Raw genomic sequence first — 25,749 nt, 5'->3', positions numbered from 1 at the left:
CAAATTTCCTGTAAGCTAACTCTAGGTAAGTCTGAATATCTGAACACTGCACTACTGTACACAGCATGGACACAAACATTGGTATAAGGTTGATATTTCAGCTATACAAAATGAGTTTAATTTATTCTGTAGTAAAATTTAAAAATATTCCTTACCCATTCATAAGAAACAATCCAACACCCACGAGCAATTCCCAGCATAACATTTAAGGTACGACGAGGACTCCCTGTAACTACATGACTTGTTGTTTCACATACATCATCTGAGAACAAAAAGTCTCCAAGTTTATTCACCACCTGAATTACTGTATTTTGTTCCCTAAAAACAAGACAAGGAAAAAAAACCATACAAAGATGTTGAATGGATATGCAATATTATAAAAGCATATACACACAACACAAATTAACTCAAACTCACCTCATTTCTTTCCTCACTAATCATTTCTTACCCTTTTCTCACTGAGCCTCTACCCATTTGCTAACCCTAAATTCATTAGCCTTCCCACAGAGTCCAAACAGGCCCTTTTCTGTCATCACACAATCATATCTACTTGCACATCAAAGCTCTTTTGTCCCCCACATCTATCTTGTCTGTTTAAATTGAAGCTTTTGAGTCAGCAATTATCTAACATATTGTTTGTGTACAGTGCCTGGTAAAACAGACCCTCATTCTTGTTTGCTTTTGTAGTACTATCAAAAAAGTATTACCAGGAAATGTAAACATTTAGACACAGCACTCTTAAGAGGTTTTCATTAGTAAGCACCAGATTTTCAGCATCTGAATAAAATGCTGTGTATGAATTTACAGAGAAGTCCTAAAGTTCTGGCTTGCTACCTTTACATCTGAGCCAATGCTTCAATTAAAAATTCACTTATCCTTAAATACAATTATAATTAAATATAAAATCCAGAATGGCCACTATAACTGGAACTCTAATTTGAGTTCTCTACATAGCTACACTGAAGAACACAAATATATAATTGTGAAAATAGTGAGATCTTGGTATCACTAGAGAAAAGCTGTTGCATGAGAACAATTTACTGTTCTTATTAATGATTATTATTATAAATCATATTACAACTGATCATTAAAGATCTGTAAATGAAAGCCCAGTTTCCGTGCCCTCTCTGCTCCCCTTGGCTGACTTGGAAATGTCCATGGCATGCTACACAAGACAAAACAATTAAGCACAACCTTGAACACAGTCACGTCTATCACAATGGTGATCATCTCAGGTAAAACATTTAAGTTAATCACTGACATAATGCAAGCATACCCAGAACATCTCCAGAAGCCTCTGGGGTTACTTTCATTCTCACTACATTTCACTCCACAGAAAGTAACTCAATTAAAGCTCCCCAAATACCCCAGCTAAAGCAGACACTACTTAGAGGAACTCTAACAAAACCTGCAAAAAATTCTTTACAGAGAACAATCTATTTTTTAAGAAGTTTCAAACAAATAAATGAATAGTAATAGCAAACAGTGTAGCAAATTAACTTCACACTTAAGTCAAAAGGTGATATTGTATGTGGAGACACCTAAAAAAAAAAAAAAGTCAAACCACTGACTTAACTGCCTCACTGCAGACACTGGTTAGTGTGAATTCTGGCCTTGGCTATATTGCCTTGAATGTTGCTGGAATATTTACTATTCCCTTTTCATTTGATGAGTTTTAACTTGACATAGCCTACAAGGGAATGTTTTTGCAGCATTGCAACCCATAGAGGGTGGCCCTGCCTAGACTGCATGCTCAGGGGATGCATTTCCATGCTCTACCTGAAGTTTTTTTTCTTTCTTTGTCTACACAAAATTCCTTACAATGAGAGGGAAAAGTCCTGTTGTCCAAGAATTGAATTCAAGATATCTTATAAATCACAGTGAAAACTCAGTAGTTTATACTTCAGTCAGCTGCAAAAACTGCTGGATGCAAATTTACAGCAAAATTTCACTGAATTTGGGATTCAGAAAACCAGGTAGCTGCTGGCAGTGAATCAGTGAGCAGCATTTAATATAATCTCAAAACCCAATGCCATAACACCGCTGAACGCGTGATCTTTAAATTTAAATTCTAATGAACCACTTTTGAGGCTGTAGCTACTGGGTAGTAGAATTAGCTTTTGGCCATTGGGTTGTACACTTTGGAGGACTGTTTTCTGATCTTTAGTTCTTTCAGAAGCAGTCCCTTTCCCTTCACCCATTTACAGGTTGATGAATGCCTACAACTGTAGACAGCCAAAATCACAATCTTGGTGAAGAAGTTCTGAAGAAAAGCAATTGTTATCACCAGATGTTTTTATTTAATGAAATAGTAATTGGCTAGTGGGAAAAATCAACATACAAGCAAGATAAAAGAAATAATATATTAATGAGCTCTTTCAAGAAAATAACTTTTTCCTCAGCTCTGCCAGGATTTGTTCTCTTCTTTTAGGCAGATCACAGCCTCTGTTTTCCACTATTCCTATCCACACTGTAGCTATTATCTCTACTTCCCCCACAGTGACCCTGTATTGCATGACTTGCAAACTGCATTCTACAGTCTTGGTGTTCCTAGCATCCAGTCACATTAAATACAAGAAAAGTATTAATTCCATTTTATGTTTCTGACATATATTAGTATACTTGCTAACAGCTATTGACAACCATTTACAAAGAACTTCTAAAAGGATAGCCACTAAGTGCTGTTTCTGAGTACTTATATCTATGTAACTGTCAAGATTTAATTACTTCAAACCTGAAACAGATTTGTGGGTAGTAGAAATATCTTGAGTTTGAAAAAGAATTAAAAAAACTGTAAGCAAGTGTAGTATAAAATATGGAATTGTGTTTTTGTTGGATGTTCTTTATGCTGTAAGGCTTTTAAGAGAATGATAAGAGCATGCCAGAAAATTATTAACTCTCCCCCAAAATATGCAGTGGCAGCTGCTTCTAATGTTTTGAAACCAAGTGGCTAAAAAGCCTACAACAGATATTTTTTCAGCAACTATTTATATGAAAGAAAACATTTTGAACCGATGTTTTAGATTATGCATTTTAAAATAGAAATAATTAAAATGTATGGGGAAAAAACTAAGTCCCGGGCTGAAAGTCTGAACAATTTACTACACAAAATTCCTTTTTATGCTTCCTTCAGAAAAATTCAAAACTTGCTTAAGATTTTAGTTTCATTGCTCTGAAGCCCGGTTGAGCTCACCTATGGAACAACTACTTCAGTCTGCAGATAGCAACTGTAAATAGCAACGACATATACATGTACATACATGTTTCTAGCTAGAATACAGAATGAAATAAATTATTTTAACATATGGCCCAAAGATAGATTTCATTTTGTATAGGCATGAAAAGATTATCAACATTCAAGTTTAAACAGTGTGCTGACTAAAGAGTAAAAATGTTTAATACTTACTCAAAAGACATACTCGTCATAACTAGTGTCCTCGTTGGCTAGAGATGTGAAAAAGACAAGAAAACATAAAAAATCTGAAAAGGGGAAAACCCTTTGAAAAAAACCTTAAATTAGAAACTGTGACATTAAAAGGACTAAACTACTTCATAATTACAGTATCACCTGGGGAAGAGGCTGTTCTAATGAACACATATACTAGAAATATTTAACTTTGAGAACAAGGAAGGAAGGAAACCACTTCATCACATCTGGTATCAAAGCATCCAATATAGTAGACGACAGAAATGTAAGTTTTCATTAGGAAAAACAAAAAGCAAAGGATTTCCAGTCTGGGATGACACAGAAAAAAAGGATAGTATTTGTCTTCTGCCTTTTCCTTCTGATCAGGTGAAAGGAAAAGGCAGCTTACCTTCAACAAAGAAAACCTATAATTTAAAATTATTCTAGTTTCTTCCAAAAGAAAGGCGGAAACTGGCTGAGATGCTGCAGAAGCAAGAGTATATTTATTGTAAAGTATAATTTCAATAATTTTATTTTTATTTTGATAGTGTAACTTTTTTTTTTTGGCACAACTGCAGTATTTTAGATCCAGGTTTTTAAGTAAACATTCTTTCACTCTTAAATCTTATCTAGTGAATAAAAGTTGTCTGAGTAATATAACACACAAGGTATGCTCAAAGAGTACAGCAATCCTTAAACCAGCAATGCTGAGACACCTTAAAAAGCACCCCCCTTCCCCTGCAATACCCTCCATAGCTTATGTGCAAAGCAGGAGTGTTTGCCCCATATAGAATTTAAATAAGCTTTTTAAGAAGTAGTATTATAGAAGTCAGAAGAGGAAGAAGTATCCTTTGGTCATCAGCAATGACCATGAAAGCCTCCAGCATGCACAAAGTTAGGACAGAACATGAATTTTAGCAGTATCAGAGAAATACATAACTGAACATAACATGGTCATCAAAGAAGAGGTTTTGAAAATCTTAGATAAGAATTACTTGTAGCTACATGAACATGCACAAGTACGGATACATAAGCATTTTAATGTTGTAGAAAAAGCAGATTGACTGACTTTTATACAATGATTTCAAACAACTCCTCCTAATTTTCAAAATCAATATGATTTTCAAATTATTTCTCTAGATAACTACCGCTCCATAAGAAATAATCATTCCCATTTCTGACCCCCAATATATTACCACAACCACAAGCACCAAGCTCCCAAAGTCTCTGCTAAAATTCAGTTTCCTTTGACTAATGTATTGAGCTGAGACCACAAAAATATTTTGAATTGGATTACAGCTGGTAGCACAGGCCAAAAAGGACTTGAGGGCAACTCATTTTACCGAGTAATGAATCACAGAACAGAAAAGAGATCTGATGCAGTATCTGATGCAGCTCCAGCCGTCCTGTCTTATCAGTACAGAACTGTTCTCTGTTAAGTCTTCAAGCAATTTGTCACATTTAAGAATGGATTATCTCTGTAGACTAATAGACTGTAGACTAATAGTGTGCACTGTAACTGTTCAATATATGAACAATCTTTGCATAAATAAAACACAATTTAGATATCATTGACAAGCTAGATATTAAAGATAACATAAGAACTAGTATTTTCAACATACACATGGTAATTCCATTCTGTGGTTGGGTAAATTTGAAAAACATAAACCCCAGATACTATTTAAGTCTTCAGAAGCAACATAATGTAACACATTCAATAATTTTTTAAATTCATGATAAACATGTACTCAGACAACATTATGTAAGCTATACAATACTTCCGAACTGAAAATACGTACAATGTGAAAATGTAAAACCAATCAATAATAGAATGGAATAAAACTTCAAACGAGGAAAGGATGAAATTTTTATATTGAAATATTTCTTTGAGAGAAATTCTATGCAGTATTTTTTGAAATTTAAGTTTCCAAATTCTAACTTACTGCCTGCAATACTTACTGATGATGCCTTAGCCTACTGCTAGCCTGACAGTTGAAGAGAATATGCTCTTATCTGTAATCAAAATTTGTTGTATTCTTAGCCAAAAGACTTTCTACTGCATTACTTTCAATTCCAAATAAGCGGTCACATTTAATTGCTCTTGGAAGTTCCAAGAGCTTCACAGCTTCAATTCCACATTTGCGTTTTATACACAAGGAGTTTGAGCAAAAATAATAACAATGCAACAATATATATTAAATATATCTATCATAACATTAATATAATTACTATTAAATATTAAGTAATATAAACTCAAAATTTGAGTATATTCAAAAAGAACACTCAAAAAGACATCTAGTAAGACATTGAGTAAGGGTTCTCGCCGCAGAAGGATTGCGGTATTAGGCACTCTACTGCACAGGTTAGGTCAGATGATTGAAATCGGCTGTGGGGCCACATTATACAATAGTGAGGACATACCTCATACTGTCTTAATACACATTGTTGGATTTGCATAAACTCCTGAACATTAAAGGATCCTGGGATGTGACAGCCTGGGAAGGCACAAAACGTGGCTTAAAAGCAAGGTTTTACTCTTGTCTGTCTTTCTGGGCTGAAAACCTCATCTCTGTCAAATATGTATGCTTCAGAATCGTAATGTTCTCCTTCAGTATCTGAAACCAAGCCTCCCTGCCATCAGAATGAAGCTCTTTGGCTAAAAGTCTGGAGTTACATCCACACAAAAGAATTGCACTAGGTTCTTGGGGCCCTTGTATAGTACTAGCTCCAAAGCCAGATCCTGATGGGCCTGTTCAGAATGTGCAGAAAAATACCCTTCCTCACAACTTTTTATAAATGAAATGTCACGGAAGTATTACTAATCAGACTACTACTTTTGCCAAACTTGGGTTAAAAAAAAGCACTACTATAAACCAAGGCCAGAGCAGCTTGGGATCCTACAGCTGCTTCTTCAGCTTCAGAGCAGAAACGTTTGTTGACAGCTTCTTAATACCTTATCTATAGGGAAGTGAAAATACTGGATCCAGACAAATTGGGAAACCTGCAGCCTGTCCTGACATTACCCTGCAAAGTCAGCTTTTGATTGTAGCTTTTATGCTACAACACATAGCATACAAGATGGTACAGTGAGTATTCTGGGCAAATGTTCTGTCAGTGCACTTCAAAGTGATTCAAAGACTCAAGAATGCATAAGGATGCATACAGAAGGTAGAAATTGGAATAAATTTAATTTCTTCCAAATTATTATTTCATTTTCACTCAGAACTGCATATCTTTGCAAGTTAGAGGTCATTTGCTAAGCAGGCAACATTTTGTTTTATTGCTTTAGTAAGACAAGCAGTCCTCTTTAATTACAGTTACCAAGCAGAAAACTTAGCCAAACTATGTTTTAATTTTCAGTTGTACATTTTTCAAGTTAATTGCTTCCCCTCCCTTGCTATACAATTTTTCTTCTATGCTCTTTGTGTCTGTTTTATTTTACATGTTGCTTTTATTGAAACAATTTTTTTGAGTTACCATTTTCTTTTCTGACCAGCAAAAAGACATCTGGTGAGCATCATTATGAGTTCTAATGCACATTTGTACCAGGATTATTGTTAATGAAACACTAGAAAAGGTGGTATTAAGTTAACTGGTCCTTTTATTTATCATTAATCTCTGAATCCTGAAGAGTTGCATATCTGTACTCTAAATCAGAACACACTTCTTTCCGAAGTATTTTTTAGGTCTGGAATACAGGCTATGTTATAAATGACACACTTCAGCTTTCCTTTATGTATTTCTTAGGAGCACAGCTGCATTAAGTATTCCTTTGGAGTCTGCCAACAACAGGATTTTTCTGTTATCCGAAATATAAAACATGCATTTCAGTAGCTCAAAGGACACAGTATTTGTAAATCTTCCCAGTACTTAAAAGACAATGTGATACTTCCTGTATGCTAACTGACCTACACCACAAGAGGCATCTAACCTCAAAATGTATTCTTTCTTTTGTCTCAGTTTGAGCAGGTGTTTCTTGGAGCTGAAGGACAATAAGAGAAAAGTCCTGTTTTGTACAACCTGCTTTTCAAGAAAGTGAACTAAAATTTTGTTTCCTTAAGAATTTCATGAGTTGTTTTTCATAAGTGACAAATGAATTAAAATGTGACCATAAAATATTTTTTCCAGGCCAGTTCTCAAGAATAAAGTACATTCATGCTAAGAATTGACTTGATAGGAACAGTTTTACATTTGTGACTGATTAAATTCCAGCCCAAGTATGTTAGATCTCATTTTGTCTTTGGGTCAAGAACCCAGGGCTCAGATATTTTTCAAGAAAGGATTTCAACCAATGAATACCACTTTTGAATCATATATTACTTAGTCCACATGCTCCTCTTATGCCTTAAAGTTGACTGAAGTTCTGAAAGAGATAAGCTTCAGTGTACTCTCAAACTCAGACGTATACTGTGATGGAGTAAAAAAAGACCTTCACCTTCAGGATTCAAGAAGATACTTACCCAATGTGGTTTGGCCAATATACCAGGGATAAAGGACTTTCTGGGGGAGCGGAAAGGAGGCAGGGGAAAGTAGTGTATGCATGTGCAAATAAAATGTAAGGGAGAGTACAAGATTATTATGCTGTTTTGTACTCTTCCAATCCTTTTTTTTCTCTGGCTATTGTAGGTCCGTCAGATGGTTCTGAAATTGGTTCAGAATTCGTATACTCACTTTTGATCTTTACAGCTGTATTTCAGAAGTAACAATCTTCAGTCCCACTAGTACATGAGCCAAAAAACAGAGCCATGTGTAGCATAGGAATATTCAAGAATCAGGTTAATTTCACTCTGCTTTTATCTAGGAAGGTTGTAATGAGGATCCAAAACTTATAGATTGTTTCTAAAAACAGCCTTAAAATTGTGCTACATTAATTTATTCTATTCAAGTGATTGTGGCTCATAGCTGAAAATAGTTGGTAATTGTAATGAATGATTACTATTCAGGAGTTTTAAACAGCAATTATTCAAAGCTGTAATTTAGTTTCTGGCTGGCCTTTCTCCTCTTATCAGTCCTTTGATACTGATATTTTTCCAGTTTCCTCTGGCTGCAAACTCAATTTCAACTGTAATTTCCTGACCAAATATAGTACCTCTGCTTTGGTCCTAGAAAGGTGTGAAAAAATGCACCCATCCTAACTAAATCAATACTGCCATGGGGAAAGATGAAAAAACAAAGCAGGCTACAAGACAGAAAGATAAGATGACATGACAGGTGCCTGGGCATCAGCTTTCCTTCACTACCAAAGATGAGAAAAAATGAGAAATCCTGTAATCACAGACATAGAAACCCCTAGAACTTCTGCTGGCAAGATTAAAGATGATGAATAGCTTCAGACTTTTCAGACTAGCAGTGTCACAGTTTACAACTTACTGATATTTTCAGTTTTCCACATACAACCATACTAGCTAACAACTGTATTAAAAAAATGAACCACGGGGGATACAAAACTCTGTAGCAAGGGGCAGCTTTCACAGCATTCTGCAACTTCAAAGGACAGGTTTATCTGGCTGTGATCATTAGCAAAACTAGAGACTGACTTTTTCTGGTAGGACAGACAAAGATTAAGGGGAGAGCAGATGCTCCTTCCCACCCCTTTGATTGCAACCAAAAATTTCCAAGTCAATCAACTTGACATGAAAAAAGCCAAGAAGCATGATTATAATTTCTGCAAGCAAGCACAGGCAGCAGTGATTCCCATTCCGATGGGAAGCAGAAGCCTTTCCAGCAGGTACAAATTAGGGGTTGGCTTCCCGGTCAGCATCACTCAGCAAAAGAAGCAGTCCAGTTCTCAGCTGTCTTTTAGTAGGAAAGTTGCACTTCTAGACCATATAATGCAAAACCTGAGGAGACAGAGAGGGAGAGACTGCCTATGTGACAGAAGTGAATCTCAAGAACTGGGATGCTAAGGGGAGGAGAAAGCTACTTTAGATTCTAACAGAAAATGAAAGCTCAGGTGAAAGGACACTCCCTCACCCCAAAAAAGTCACAAGACAGGAGAAAGAGGAACAACGGCTATCATGGGGCAACACTATGTTTCGAAGAAAACTCATACATGCAAGCAGAAACATTTTAAAGACTACACTAAAGCATAAACTAACTCTGTTATTAGCACCAAATAATGCCCAATGTATACTCACCTTCCCAAATGATCTGCGAGAAAGTCAGGCACAGTTTATTTTTTTCTGCTGAAATTTTAAGCAACATGACCTTCTGCCCCCCAGCCCCCAGCTTCACCAAGGTTAACAAAAGTAGTTTGTACCCTTCTGTGAATTTCAACAAAAAATTAAGCATCATGTAGAAGTGAATCTGTTTCATCTGTTCAGACATTAAAAACTGTTTATGCTTTCATAATGATCCAATGCAGTGAACAATTTCTTTGGACAGCTGACTTATGACCAACTGAAAACACTTCATAAAGCTTCAGCTGAGATACCCTATGCCCTAACTGTGAGATAAAAAACAAGCCACAAGGGTAGTGGGCAACAGTAGAGTAGTTTCAGTGAAATTAATGGTTTGATTTTTAAGCCCTCATCAGCCATCCATTCAATTTTTGGTAATGGTGGTTGCTACCCATCAAGGAAGGTTCATTAGAAATGACTTCTGCCTCAGCTACTTCTTTGCAGATGTCAGTGGTTCCGTTAACACTGCTCACAAGGGTTCATACATTGGGCAGAAGCAACTGAGGAACAGAGACACACACTTCCATTGCAGCACAGGCTGTAGGGATGGAACCATTTTAAGAGGAAAAGAACCATTTTGCATCACCCCAACTGTTAAATACTGGGTTTGCACAATTGTTAACACTGTGAGGTTAATTTGGATAGTTGAGGTCTTCTGGAGATTGCCAACTATGCAGCAATGAGTGGAATTTCAGGTGAAGATACTCCTGAACATGTTTGCAGCCCAAAAAGTCAAGCCTGGGTTTATGTTAGGTTTGTGTTAAGATACAAGACTGTAAACTTCAGTAAATACCCTGCTGACAAGATTGTAACCCACTTGATGATAGTCAACAACCTGAGTTAAAGCTTTACTGCCCTCTAGACAATATGGTAAACAACTGAAGAATACTTATTTCAGGCTTTGAGGTGCAATAGCAATATTACGAAGGGTAGAATTAAAAAAACCAACTGCTTTTTTTTAATTTTTAGAATCTTGAAGGATTATGAATTAATCATACATGCACACAATTCTTTCAAAAAATATTTTTTGTAGTGCGTACTTATGATCAACAGCTACTGTCTTCAGCATTTCTGATTCTTTATACCAGTAGGAAGTACATCTATTAAGGAGTAATGTGGTGCAAGATTTTCTCCTATTTAACTGATTGCATATTTATATTCTTGTTCCTCACAGACTTCTTTGTGAGCTCATAATTCAATTCTACGAAGATCACACCACTAATCCATAAAATGTTTAATTTCAATGTAGAAAAGAAGGGTGGTATTTGTTAAATTATTTTAAAAATTGTTAATGAAGACATGTCAAATGCTGATGAAATGGAGTTTAAGTTGTCTTTTGTTCAGATTGATTTTCAACAATTTTCAAGAGCTGTGAGGCTATCATTTAGAAAGCAGTTCCATCAACTAAAGGATTTCCAGCCTATAGAGTCATGCCAGATACCAGTAGGTTTATGTAGGGCATTCATTTTTGCAGGAGTTAAATTTCCCAAAAAAAGAGGATCTAACCAGCAGTTGCTTTTCCTCCTGGTGGTTTCTGATGCCAAGAGGGAAAACAGTTTCAGTTTTACACTGATTCTTTCCAAAATCAGCTGCAGTCCAGTGGATTGTTTGGTTTTCTGGCATGGCAGTTATGACCTCAGTGTTAAATTTAACAGTATCCCAAAACTAGAAAAGAATTGTGTTTACCAGTAACTAGAGTTAAGTTAGAGCATACATACATATCTTCAGCAGCGAGATATGTATCTCAAGCACGAACTGTGTGCTCTCACTTCTTACACGATGTTTATGCACTGTTCCCATCATGCTCTGAGTTGCATCTCTTTCTTGCACCTAAGCCTCCCTTCCACCATCAAATCCAAGAATGTCACAGACTTTTAAATAAAAGGATGGAGATGGTATAGATGTACTTTGAATAACTTGGGATTCTAGGATTTTATTCTCGGTGCTTATCCCTATCTACTGTTCACCATGGATAGCTCTCGAGCAATTTCCTACTTGCCTAAAGGTAATAATAAAAAATATGTTCTGACTTTATGTAAGACCTCATGAATGTCTCTCGACCAAAAATCACCATACCCAACAATCTTCTGGGAAAAGAAAAAAAAAAAGCCACTATTTATATACTTATAGCCACTATTTATAGAATCATAGAATGCTTTGGATTGGAAGGGACCTTTACAGGTCATTTAGTCCAAACCCCCTGCAAGAGCAGGGACATATTCCACTAGATCAGGTTGTTCAGAGCCCCGTCCAACCTTACGTTGAATATTTCCAGGGATGGGGCCTCCACTACCTCTCTGGGCAACCTGTTCCAGTGCCTCACCACCCTCATTGTAAAAAATGTCTTTCTTAAATCCAGTCTAAATCTGCCCTCCCTTAGTTTAAAACCATTACTCCTTGTCCTGTCACAACAGGCCTTGCTAAAAAGTCTGTCCCCATCTTTCCTATAGGCCCCCTTTAAGTACTGGAAGGCTGCTATAAGGTCTCCCCGCAGCCTTCTCTTCTCCAGGCTGAACAACCCCAACTCTCTCAGCCTGTCCTTGTAGGAGAATATTTCTTGAATAAGGTTCTGAAAAAGAACCAATATGTTAATCTGTTGACCGAACAGAAATTTAGTGAATTTTATATAAAATTTATATTAAAATATTTTATATAGAATTTTATATAAAAACTTGGGCGAATTCAACTCCTGGATCTTAACTACCCTGCCTGCTAAGATGACAAACTGCAAAGTCAACCACCTCCTATATCACTGTCACAGCACATTTCCAGTGTTCCAAACAGCAACCCATACAAGAGTGTGAACAGCAGCTGCAAGTGTCCCTGGGACAACAGGAAACACCCTAAACTTGAGTTGAGAGGACGTTGTGCCTTTTGCCATAGAAAGGTACTGACTTGAACAGACTTTTTTCAAGTTAAGAAATAGACCATAGCACTTCAGTACGTAGTCCAGAATAGCAAGCATGAAACCTATCGTGAAGAGAATGATTTCTAGGAACCCAAGGCCATGAATCGGCCCACTAGGTCCACCTACAGGAGATGCTCCTGGTAGGAATGGTAGCATCCCTAAGTGGTGATAACAAAGCTGCTGCCATTAGGACATGGCCCAAAGCACGCACCATAAGGTGCAGCAGCAGACGCCAAGAGTATGGCTTCTGTTCTGGAAGCCCTCAACTAGATGTGGGAGAAGTGTGGGGGACAAATTCACTAGCTGGACAAAGTCCAGAACCAGAACTGCCTTGCAAAGGTTGAGTGAAAATACTCACGAGATTAAACATACAGCAGGACTTATAAAACTGTCTCAAACCATGGGGTACATAGGCATCCTTTACAGTGCTATCCTCTGAATAGCTTGAGCGTGACCAGTAAGTACTAAGTCACAGGCAGTATTTTGAGAGTCTGCTTTTCAAATATTTACTAAGAATATTTTTCAGTGATTTTAGCCATCTCATATTAACCTTGCTGATACTCATCTTAGTTTTTCCTATACATCACTCTTACAGCATTCAATATTTTTAAAATCCATTAGGCCAGTATGAAGTTCTTAGATTTTTTCATTACTTAACTTTATACCAAAAGAAAGAAAAGAAGTATTTTATCAAATGAGTATCTGCATATTCCATTTATATGAAACAAACACTAACACTACTTATTGATATGACATTTTGTTCTCAAATGCTATCTGTTTAAAAACAAAACTGAAGGAATTTCAGTTAAGTCCATACTCTCTTTGTGAAAATATGGTTTTAATTATCCTTCATGATGCTTAACTTTTTTTCACATGGTTGAAGTTTCTTCTATTCACTCAGAAGACAGTATTTTAAGGACTCTTTTGAGTGTAAAATTTATTCCAATTGGATTTCTAGTGATGTGATACTGTTATATCCTTTAAAAGATATCTATCACCTCTCATATCCATCTAAAAATATGAAACAACTTTTTATTTGAATAAAAATGGCAGTTAACAGATTATTCATGAGTCTTTCTCTGATCTGTTTAAAGTACAAAATGTTTACATTCGTGACATGCAACAGGTGTTGTGATAAATGTAAACATTTTTGTGACATTAAGCAATGAAATGAGCGCTCAACCCTCATACCAACAGATTAACACCACTGTAACTAACTTGTTTGAAAACATTTTTGGCTTTATGATTTTTAGTTATTTCACTTTGTCCTCCCTGTGCAAAGCAACAAAGAACTATGTATTCAATTCCATGGAATAATTGAAAAATGCATCACAACGCATAAAGCGTTTATCTTATCCCTGCAATCCAGTATCACCAACTTAGATTTCTAGACCAGGGAAGCCACCTGCTGACATTCACAGGCATTAATCCACAGTATTTATCCTTACCAATTCTGTATGAGAAGAATCAGGAACTATCCTCAGTTATGGGTTGTGTCTCAAAACTAAGAGGTTCAAACCTATAGGCCAGTTCTATAAAACTATCTTTATGCACTACATTTGAATATCTACAACACACTAAAACCTGCTGTGGTGTTTGGGGTGGTGGTGGTGTTTTGAATTCAAAAAGCTTGTTCCTGAAGCCATTAAAGATTCCTGAAAATCTTACTTATCTTCCTCCAACATGCCTGCAGCTGCCATGATAAACTGTTCTGTCTTCATGGGTTTTGTTAGTTGACAGTACAATTTTAGATAACTTCAATTAGAAGTCTTCCATGTTAAGAGTACAATAAGCATGCCTATATAAATAGTATAAAGAAAGAAAATATGAGTACTTGTAATCTAAAATTGTGTTATAAAAGTACCTGAACAAAGTAATTCTTGATTATAACTTCAGCTAAAACAAAATACAAGAAACTCAACCTCCATGAGGTTTTGAAGAAAACAAATGCATAACACAATAGCACAGCAGAGAAATACAGAATCTACAGCTTGATTTATATTAAAGAAACTACAAATGACAAATTGAAATAAGCATGGAAGTAAATAATGTTAACACTTACACCTGATCATATTTCCTGAAGATATTTTTGTATGGCTTTTTTAATATTTACCATCACATAGTGAACTCCAAATGCCTTCTGAACTCCAAATGCCAAATGCCACTGTAGTGAATGAGTTATAATTGTAGTGTTCACTGTAATATACGCTGTAGCGAATGAGTTATAACTAAAGTACTCTAAAAAGTTTCAGTTCAGACATTGTCTAGGAATTACATTTAGCAAACATCTAAAATGTTTTTAAAGAGGTATTAGATTTCAAACTCTTTTTCTATGAAAAAAACTGACTGCAATTTACATTGCTTCCCAAATTAAGAGACTTACAGCTAAGTAACAAATTTAACAGATTACACTTACAAGAGATACCCAGAACACCAGCAATATGATCTGAAGCCTGATATTAGAACTATTCAGTACAAAACTGCATATGGTCTACAATTACTATAATTTAAAGTGGTGTTTTTTTTTCTTTTTTACATATAAAAGGTCTGGAGATTCACACAGTCACATTTCTGGAAACGTTAGTCCATTAAAATAGCTAGGAAATGACATTTCTTTTGCACTTGTATTTAACAAACTTTCTTTTAAGATTTAAATAAACATTAGAAACTTCTTCATAATACTATGATTCAATAAAATCATATTTTTAAAAACATTTGTGCTATTTCTCTCATACACATTTTGCTTCGGGCAAAGGAAACAAACAAATTTTTTAACTTCACTTTCATGTTGTCAAACATTAGCAAAATGTTGCAATGTTTAAGCTGCAGCCACCGAAAAAAGTGTTTATTAAAATTTGAATAGATGTTTGGTTGTTTTTAAAAAGCTTCAAGAACATATTGTGACTGGTACTAGAGAAGCTTTGCAACTGAATTCTTTAAAAAAATTTAGACAGTCTAATTTTGTTCAAAACAATATCCCCTTAAAATTGTTTCACTAAGAATTTCCTAGGGATCTCCAACATTGGCTTTATAACTTTTGCATGTATGTATGCATACAAACAATGGAAAACAGACCTTAAATAGATATATTCATAAACATTTAATATATATTAACAGACAATTGCTTGCGGAAAATATGAAGTAAAACTTTTCAGTGCAACAGTCTGGTTGCCAGACTGTCTGGTTAAACCACATAAAATCTTTTTGTGAAGTTCTTTTTCCTTTTCAATCGAAAAAACCCCAACATTGTCTCTATATGAATTTGCACAGTTGAACTGCAACTGGAAACCTTTAAAATTATTTAAAAAAAGCATTAATGACATGAAATAAATTATGTGCTGCTATTTTACTGATATTTGAGTCAAATTGTATTATCACCCGGCTGAAACAGATGGATGAAGGAAGCCATCTCAAAACACTGAATAGGAATTTTCTCCAGCTACTACTTAGCTTTTGCTACTGTTAAACACCTCATAGAGCATGCAAGCAGACACCAAGCAGAACCAAAGATACCACCTTGGACTGCAAGGCCAGGTTTGAAAAAGGGAAACAATAAAAAAGAACTTCATAACGTTTTTTATTTCTCTTCAGTATGTAATAGTTACGTTGGGATCTTTTCTTAAGATAAATGAATCAAAACTAGCACTACTGTGTAATGCTCTTGTAGCGTAATTACACAGGAGAAGGAATTGGTACCAACAAATCTGATAAATCTCCAAGCACCATTTCTGCAGATAGCCTTAGGAAGAGCCATTGACTGTAGTTAGTGGATATACATTTAGCAGCTTTAGTCAGATTTCTGTGGCAGGAAATGAAACTGTTCTGGATAGATGCTTTAGCCTAAAAAGTAGACTATCTTATAATGTTTCTATAGGACATGGATCTAGAGTGAAGTTGATTTATACATTCTACATAATACTTATTTATTAGTTATACAAATAATATGTATGTATATATTTAGGAAAAGAAAGTGAACAAATACTTAAGAAAAGTAACAAGCAGTAAGATGCAGGCAAGAAGTCAAATAATAATTTTAACCCAGAGAAGATCACTAGTCCATGGAAATTAATATCCCATCTTCAGGGTGTTTAAAAGGTTGAACAGACTAGTAATTGCACTTGCTCAGAACTTTTACATAAAAGAGGATCAAAATCTGTGATCAATCTGTTTGAAACTCCACCAATAGCTACCAATGAAATACCTTTCTAATTTATTTCATATAATAAATTATCTCAGACATCTTTTAGTGCTTTAGGACTTCCCATTCTCAAAACAATTCAGTGCTCAATTTAATTGTATGACTTGCTACTTACTGATAAAAAGAACTATTATTTATTTTCCTGATCAATTTTATATTTGCTTAGAAAAAACTTTTACAAGGGAGAAACATCTAAAAAAGATTCAGTGCTGACCCAATCCTCTCACTTTTTTTTTTTTTTACATCCAAACTGAGCTCAAATAGTAAGTTAAGAAATTTAGCTTTACCTGAACCTAGAAGAAAATATTGCCTAAATCTTTATCCTGCAGAAACATCCACTGGGGATGATCCACTATAAAACAATCAAAAAAACCTACCCCATTTAGTAACTGCCATTAATAACCCCATTTAGTAATTTAGTAAAAAGGATAGGCATGTTTCCAGGTTTCTTCAGCAGCTTTTCAGCTAAAACAGTTTGAGCTGTCTTCCCAACCTCCTTTACGATGTCAACTTGGCATGGACTCTGCCACCACAAGTTACCAGAAAGCTGAGTTCCATGGTTATACGTATTGTCTTTGAACACCATCCGCATAACGTTTCAAGGAAAGTGAGATTCAGAAAAGTTTTTGATAGTGCATAGAGAATGCATTTCTTTTTTGTACATACAAAGGCACTCAGTGTTTCTTCAAGAAAAAGAAAGAGCTTAACAAACAATATGTCCAGTTAAACTGACCTTTTGGAGTCTTCTATTTTTTCTTAACCCCCCATTGTGCTTATTCTTTTGTTCATTAAAACCTTTGCAAGAGCCATCAGTAACATGACACTCTGAGACTTCATTTTCATCACCTAGAAACCAAATTTAGAAACTTGAAATGAAAAAATGCAATCTTGTGAAATGAAATTGCCACCAATTATTTTATCATAGCACATAGAGCTATGTACAATTAAGATACCCAAGTTAATCATTTGTAACAGTTATTTCTCCATTGTATTTGTTACGGAAAAAAGAATGACACTCAAGCATCTGACATCATCTTTCAGTATCTGAACTTGTAAATAAACTAGTTTTAAAATTCCCAATTTCCAATATTTTGAAAACCATATATTGACTAGAAGTAGAGAATCAGCTAAATTGCTTTCTATTTATTACAAAATTTGCAATTTCTCTGAATACAGAGATATTTGAGAGTTTGAAGCAGTGGTGACTAGATTTTTACATTCTTATTGAAACATCAATGCGTTCAGTACACATTGTGTTTATCTGAAATGACCTAAAAGTCTGCAACATGTTTTCAAATGCTTTGCAAGCAAATCTAGCAGGCTGTTAGCAAGCAAGGATTGCATGTGCATGCAGGCTTATCAGTCCTATTATTTATAAAAAGGCACCATCCATAAGAATGTACTCTAATGTGGCTGCCAAAAAGCAGTATTTTTCTTCACGTATTTTGTGAATTAACATATATTTAATTCTTCAACACTGTCTGGGTGACTTTTATAAGCACTGAATAATAAACTTTTGAATCATTTGAGAAATTAGCTTGCTTGCATAGGATGAAAAACTTTGATCTATCTTTTGATCAATGAAGTTTTAATTACTGAAGATTTAAGTAGATCATTTTTCCCAAATTTATTTCAAGGGAGTCTACTTTAGGACATTCATTAATTTTTCATTTCAAAGAAATGCATGAGACCAGTTAATCACTAATTATTAAACTTTCTTTAAAGTGGCCTAAATTCAGCTCTTCCCAAATAAGCTGCTTCTGATTACTTTTGGAAAATACTGAAGGGTACTATCAATATTTACTAGTCTGGCTGCATATATAACTAAGAATCATTTGTTTTTCCTCTGTTAGCTACTTAAACTTTTAATCCTTGAGGTGACAGAATAACAACACATTACAACACAAAAAATGACAATCATTTTCCGTTACTGATTACTTATTTTAAAATTATAACCTTCAAACTAGTCAAAATTTAATCATTTCTTCACACTAAAGTTGCGAGTTTCACGTGCATTTACACAGTATTACAGGAACTTTTGTGTAATACAAGTAAATCTGTCTTTCAGGTACAATCGTTAATTTAAACTCAATATTTAAATATGAAGTGTCATTTAACAAAGGGAGACTTAATTACTTAACTATGTTAATTTTATTTAGTATTGCACTGAGGCCCATCATCTTCAATCACTGAGCAAGACTGATGGCAAGTAGCAGAGGAGAAAAGATCTTGCCACACAATAAAAAAAGCTAAGAAATTTAAATTTAACTCCTTTTACATGGAAAACAGAATTTTTAAATGTGTATTTTGAATCTTAAAAAAACCCCAATAACCACATGACTGCAAAGGATGCCATGATATCATCTACTCCATTGCTTTACCCCAGGCAGATGGGGATAAAGCAAGGTATGTCTCTGTTAATTTCCAGTAAGTTATTTCAGTCACCGTAAGAGGACGATCCACCATTTTGTGTTTTTTTGGAGGGGTGGGTTGGAAGGGGGCAGCGAGAAGTGGTGTAATATTCCTTTGGCCACTCTTTGCCTGAAAGCTCAAGCTCCGCAGCTCTTGTCCCACTTGGGATCAAAGTCTCAAGACCTGTATGCTTGGACCTCTTTCCAGTTATGGTTCACTCTCTTTGGTTCTTCATATTTACAGGAAAGCAGGAACAGGGGATGAGGTCCATCACCTCCTCTCATTATCAGCTTGGGGATCTTATGCATTACATAAATAAGCACTATTCTTTGCAATCAAGTTCCTACTTCTTCTCTCCTGACTATCAGAACTTCTCAAGCACTTTCCAGCTTTTCCATCGTGTAGGTCTCAAGCTTCACTGTCTGCTGTCTGTTTTTCCCCTGATTGCTTTTTAAAGCAGTTGCTCAGTCACAAGTAAGGCGTTTTCATCTTTAGTGGCTTTTCCTAGGGTATTTCAGATAAGGTCGACAACTTTTTGAAGCAATTCCATCCACTGTTAGTTATCCCTAAATTTAGTTCAAATACACAGCTAACTCATGCCACTGTGGTCTATTAGGTCCCCTGAATTCTCTTCTAAAACGTTGGTCAATGAACTGGTATCAAAATCAACAACTCTGATAGCCCCCTGAAGTATTATAACAAATTAGAGTGACTTTAATTTGCAATTTAAGCTTCTACTCGTTCATGATCATTAATCACCAGTGAGACATTTTGAACTAGAATATTATCTTCAAAATTCCATTTGATATTTCCTTTGAGTTAAAAAGCAAAGCAATGATTAGGCACAATGAGCTAGTTTTTGTTCAAATCAATCATGTCTATCTAATAAAAATTTTATTTATAGTATAGTGTTCTACTTTAAGAATATCATAACGAAGTATCACTGAAATTAAGCTATATCATATCTACTGTTTTGTACTTATCCACAGAGCTATTTACCCCAACTATGAAGAAAGTAAGTCTGAATTTGTCATCATTAGTAATCCTTCAGGTACATATGCACAGAATATTTGATAATTTGCATTGTTATTATTATTGTAGTTATTATTCCAGCATGGGCAAATACCAAGTTTTTGCTATTCAGAACACAATTTCTTCAAGGCTTCTGAAAGGCTTATGTGCCCACCAGGTTCTCAAAGAGAACCTGTTAGTGGTTTAAAACAATTTTATCTAGTTTGTTATGTGCTCTAGGACAAGTGTCATCAGGCTTTGTAAATTTGACTACATCAAAATAATCCTCAACCTGTTCCTCTATTCAGAAATATTTGTCCTTTTTTATTTTAACAATTAGTTACAATTAAACTTTTTGTGAAGATAACAAAACAAGGAATCAAGCAAGAAATAGTTTTCTTCTTCATCCTTCATTTGTTTTTTAAAAGGACATCATAAAATGTCAAGAGAGGACATCATAGAATATTTTTGGTGACCTTGTATTCTTCAAAAACTGAAGAAAAAAAAAGGCACATCAAATCTAAGGAAGTTTTCACATGTGTGTTTTTTAAGATATAAACAGCATTTCAGCAGCATTAAGCACCTAGAACCTCAGGCAAAACTTATTAATCTAAATTAAACTTCATCATTTTTGCACCAAATAACAGATTGATATTCAAGATTCCCCATCTTAACATTGAACTACATTAATTACAATATAATGGACCTTAGTTTATGTGTTTGGGCCAACTAAGACAATATTTGCTTCCCACATTCACCATAAATATCTAAAATTCACTCAGCTAAGCCCTAAGTTTATTTTTAAGACTGGAAATAATGCTAAGTCCCAGTTCAAATTTCTAAATGATTTTAGGATGATAAAAGCTTAAAAAGAGTGTACTCTTGCATTCCTTGACCAATATTATTTATTGTTGTAGCTTTCAGACGAAAAGTCATAGGAATTAATCAAATTTGAGCAAGTATTGGCATCCTAAACCATGTGGTTCAAGTGCTAGCTTTCCCTACCATCAGCCCTACTAAAAAAGTTATAAGCAGATAGACTGGATTTCAAAGTAAAGCAATTTACAACATGAATGACAAAGAAGTCTTAGACTCTCCTAGTAACATAGATCACCAACTTTCACAAAATATAGTATTATTGCATTTCCATAAACTTATATTCACGACAGAGAAAACGCCACCATTTTCCTCACTTTGTAACTGCTAAAAATTTAGACACTGACACACAAAACCCAGTTACACAGCACTTATTGATTACAAAGCACTGAAATTCATCAGGTATGGCTGGTTTAATCAGAAGGATAGAAAATTTATTTCATCTCCAGAAACAAAACTGAGAAAGAAAAAGTGAATCTGAATAGGAAAGCATCTTTTAATATTCTTATAACGCCTAATTAATTTCAACTCTTGTATCTGTGACAGTTCTCTACTTGATTTATGACTTGGAGTAAGATGAAAATAAATAGCCATGTTTATGCCTGTTCTGTTCAGCAGAACAACTGGGCAGCCTTGAGTGTAGCCTAAAAAGGAACCTGAAGTTTGCTACAACATAAACATAGGACTTGAAAAGTTAGTTTCAGTTTAGCCCACATATTACACTTCTACTTTAAAATCAAATGTTCCAAGTAGTCTGTGGAAAGAAAGCTTATCAAATCTTACTTCTTGCCATTAAAGACACTGGGTAAGAATGCCACTGACCTAAAAACACAAGGAAAAAATTGAGCAAGAATAATGTTTGATATTTTAAATATATACAGATATAATTAAATTTTATATGGATATTTGATTACTCCTAACTGTACATATATGATGAGTGAAATGAATTTTTTAGCTTTTAAAAGTAATATACTGTGTTATTTACCATTTTCAAATCACGTGCAACAGAAAAACAAAGCAATTTACTATTTATTTACTAATTAACAGGGACAAGAAATAACTTACATTCAAGAAAAAAAAAGGAAATTTTAAAACTATATTTAATAAAAATCAATTATTCCATCATACAGTGTCACAGTAGTAAGTTTAAAACAAGATTTTCATTTTCTTCCACAGAACTTGCATTAGGGAAAATACAACTCATCTTTCATTACTGATTCCTTCCATTTTTAAGTGAGCTCATTTGAGCTGTCAAACTTGAGGTTCTACTTGACTACACAACAGATGCATGAAGCTGAATACATTACATTTAAGAAAATTGGCATCACTGATAAATCACAAATATTATTAAAATCACTAGAAACACAAGTTGAGACTTACAGAAGTTCCTAACAAAAAGGATAAAAAATATGAACATCGGACAACTTTAGTTTGCTGAATACTGTTCCTTTTTCCTCTCCTCCAAAATCTGTTATCTTAAAAAAGTTGTCCAGCGAGAAAATAAAAGCATAACTTGCTAGAACACTGATCATAATTTAATCACTAGAATTTAAGTTAGAATTACCTCTAAAATTAACTGGCATACCTAAGTTTAAAAGTAGTAAACATTATCTCCTTCCCTATTTGTTTTCATGATTGTTTAATGAAAAACAGAATATTCTTTGACACTGTGAAATACATAATTTAAGGATCATCTTCTAATACATTGCCACATGGAAAAAAACACAGTGGGTTCATACATTTATGGGTGTACATTTATACTTGTATAACATACACCTGCATTAACTTTTTTTTTTAACTGTGTTATAATGATGCACTCCAGATATTAAAATACAGATGTAGTGAACCCAAAATAGCAGCTCACAGTTCAGCAACTTATTACCCACAGATATAAGCACAGTCACCGTTCAACATTTCCACTGGATGATTTCATAAGTCTGATACCAAGTTTGTTGAGCCCTTTAAGTTAATAATTAATTGTATATAATTCATTGATGCACTGCTGCAGAATTTTCTAGGGAAAACAAATTACTAAAATATACAATTATAATTACAAATATTTAACCCTATATAAAGCTTGAGAAACAGAGCTCAGAGTATCAAAATCTAAAAGTGATTACCCCAATGTAAGCTAGGAGCATTTTTCAGGGAAATTCCTGAGATTCAATATTCTAGTATACATTTACATTGAAATAACTTAGGCTAAACCAACTTGAAAATGCTCAAATATAAAAAATACTCTTAAAATTATTATTAAAAACTAAGATCAGTTCCATAAAAAAAAGCCATTGTTGAAAAAGACGCTTACATTGCAACTCTTGTACATGCCCTCAAATGTCTTATTCAATCTTCATCATAGCACAAGTTAGAAATTACTAACTCGAATATTTTTTTTCCACTAGAGATTTTATGCCCTTAACTGCAATTAATCTAAAGTAGCAATTTTAACTTGTGAAATAAAAATAATTTGAACAAGGGACCCTATGATGAGGAGTTACTTACCAACAATTTACAAGAGCACCATAACATTTAAAACAGAAAGACCATGGTTTCTTAAACAGATTTTGAATAGCAGCAGAAAGTTTACAGAATACTAAGCATTAGGGGAAAAGAAGGCTCACATTCTTTTGTTGCATTTTGTGAGCACAGTTTCCTTATCTCTTGGTGACTTCTTTGTGTTTGTAATGTATGGGGAAAAAAAAGGGTGTTCTTTTGCATGCTATGCACTCATTTATTTTACTCAAAAAGTCAGTACTGCAGCTTTTTCTTCTTTTGGTGTAATTCTGAAATACTTTTCCCTTGGGAAAGGCAGTTCATTTTGCAATTTAGTTGCATGAGTATATCTAAAGCAGTATGATATATTTTCATTTTCCAGCCTTATGTAGCGACTTACCAGTAGAGTGAGTACAGTAATTCACATTGGTTCTGTAGGATTTTTCATGAGCATGCTGAGGCAGCCTACTCACATCATCAGAATCTAGAGCTTCTGCAGTGTCAGCTTTTTCACCATCTGACATATAATTTAATGGCACACTTCCAGAATGTTCAGCCGGTTTGAAGTTTTTCTTTACTGAAACATCATTTGCTGGAATAGACTTTTCCCTGCTTTTCTTGGAAGTACTATGTGGCTTACAGAAATTCACATCAAGTGAGTCCATGCTTGTAAAAGAGTCTTTCCAACAAGCCTCAGGAGGATTCTGCAATTCCTTTGGTAGTCGTACCTGTACTTCATTTTCATTCAAATTAGATGATGAAAAGAAGTCTTCATAAGAAGCCTCTTCAGCACAAAAAGACTTGCTATATGTAGTAACTGCTTCCAAGAACTCTTTAGACCCTGATGCACCCAGTTCTGAGGTAGCCAGTTTAAAACTAGATAGTGTCTGTAGTTTCTTCCTCTTCTTGTCTTCAAGAATACAATCATTTCTGTCAACAGGGAAGTTTCTATCTAATGAACATGTATTTAAGTCTTCACTGTTCATATGTGAATTAGAGAGATTGCCAATCAAAGCAGGAACAGTATTTAATTTGATTATTTTTTTTGAAGGAGTAATATGACCCAAGTCCTTGATTTGGAGAAGAGAACTTTCGTTTGCAACTGAAGTAGTCATGCTATTTTCATCTTTCTCATTTTTCTTTGGAAACTTTTTTAGATCTTTCTTTTCTAAAGACAATTTACCATCCAAAGTGTGCTGTAAAATCTGTTTCTTTCTTAAGCTTCTTCTGCTATGTTGTTTTGGTGTTAAGCTCTTCTGCTCATAGCTATGTGAGGGAGAATTCACTGATGCACTCATGGATACATGAACGTCAGTCCAAGTATCACAGGCGTGTTTTACTACCTTTGTTTTCTGTCCCTTTAATTTATCAGTTCCCCAAAGATAATCATAACTTGAGTTTAAGCAGTCTTCCATTTGTTCTCCTGCAAAATATGGAAAGTGGCAATATAAATATATTTAACAAAACAGAAAGATTACCAAATTTCTTAGTAAAATACATATGAAATTACTGAAAGAAGAAAACAAGGAATTAGCCACTTCTCTGGATATTATATGGCAAGTCATCAAAAACTAAACAGAAGATGGATTAGAAACAAAGCACATTCTATGTTGACAAGAAGCTACAATAACTTTAGCTATCAGATCTTCTTATGTGGTAATAAGTATCCATAAGTCCTGTTCCGCTTTCTTGAAAAAAAGCAGCAGAGGAACTCCCTTTCACTCTTGCATTTGTGGAGAAAAACAGCATGATTTTACACTGATAAAGCTAGCTATAGTAATACTGGAAACTCAATAACCATTTTTACTACCAAAGCATTATCACCACCTTGTAGTTTTTGCAGTTAAGATGAAAGTAAATACATCATAGTATCAAACCACATACATCAACACAATGTATTAAAAATAATTAGAATGTGGAAAAATAGATCATTTCTTGTAGCTATTCTTATGAAATGATTTTGGGGGAGGCGATATACAGAATCTATTCATAACTCTTCACAATAAATTCCTCTGAAACAGGCTAGTATATTTGATTATTTGGAATACATTTTTTAAAATCCAGTTGTTCTACAATCTGATTATTGCAATAGATGCTTTTGTTTAAATACACGTTGAGTGCAAAGTTTCAGCAATACTCCTGTAAGTGCTCCTGTAGGTTTTAGGGGAATTTTTGATGTTATTTGCTTACCAAATATAAGTAATATTTTTAAAAATATGGTGTAACTAGCTAAATTTGGAAAAATTAAATATATGGAGATGAAAAG

At 34.6% G+C, this 25,749-nt stretch overlaps 1 protein-coding gene across 5 annotated transcripts in view; it reads right to left on the bottom strand.

Annotated features, from left to right (window-relative positions):
- MCPH1 (microcephalin 1) overlaps positions 1–25,749 on the bottom strand; it is a 136,880-nt gene that overhangs the window by 96,324 nt on the left and 14,807 nt on the right. For 4 of the 5 annotated variants that reach the window (XM_072855146.1, XM_072855147.1, XM_072855148.1 and 1 more), the window contains 2 exons: positions 23,884–24,906; positions 17,425–17,537 (listed from right to left, as the gene is read on the bottom strand). In XM_072855146.1, the coding sequence (XP_072711247.1) occupies positions 17,425–17,537; positions 23,884–24,906 (1,136 nt within the window). Of the gene's footprint in view, positions 1–155; positions 319–3,406; positions 3,445–17,424; positions 17,538–23,883; positions 24,907–25,749 lie in introns of all 5 variants that reach the window. The other variant, XM_072855150.1, reaches the window with a different exon arrangement.

This window comes from Ciconia boyciana, chromosome 3 (genome assembly GCF_034638445.1).
Source record: "Ciconia boyciana chromosome 3, ASM3463844v1, whole genome shotgun sequence".
Lineage (NCBI taxonomy): Eukaryota > Metazoa > Chordata > Aves > Ciconiiformes > Ciconiidae > Ciconia > Ciconia boyciana.
The sequence above is the reverse complement of the archived record's forward strand: the minus strand, read 5'-3'. Positions and strand labels throughout refer to the sequence as shown.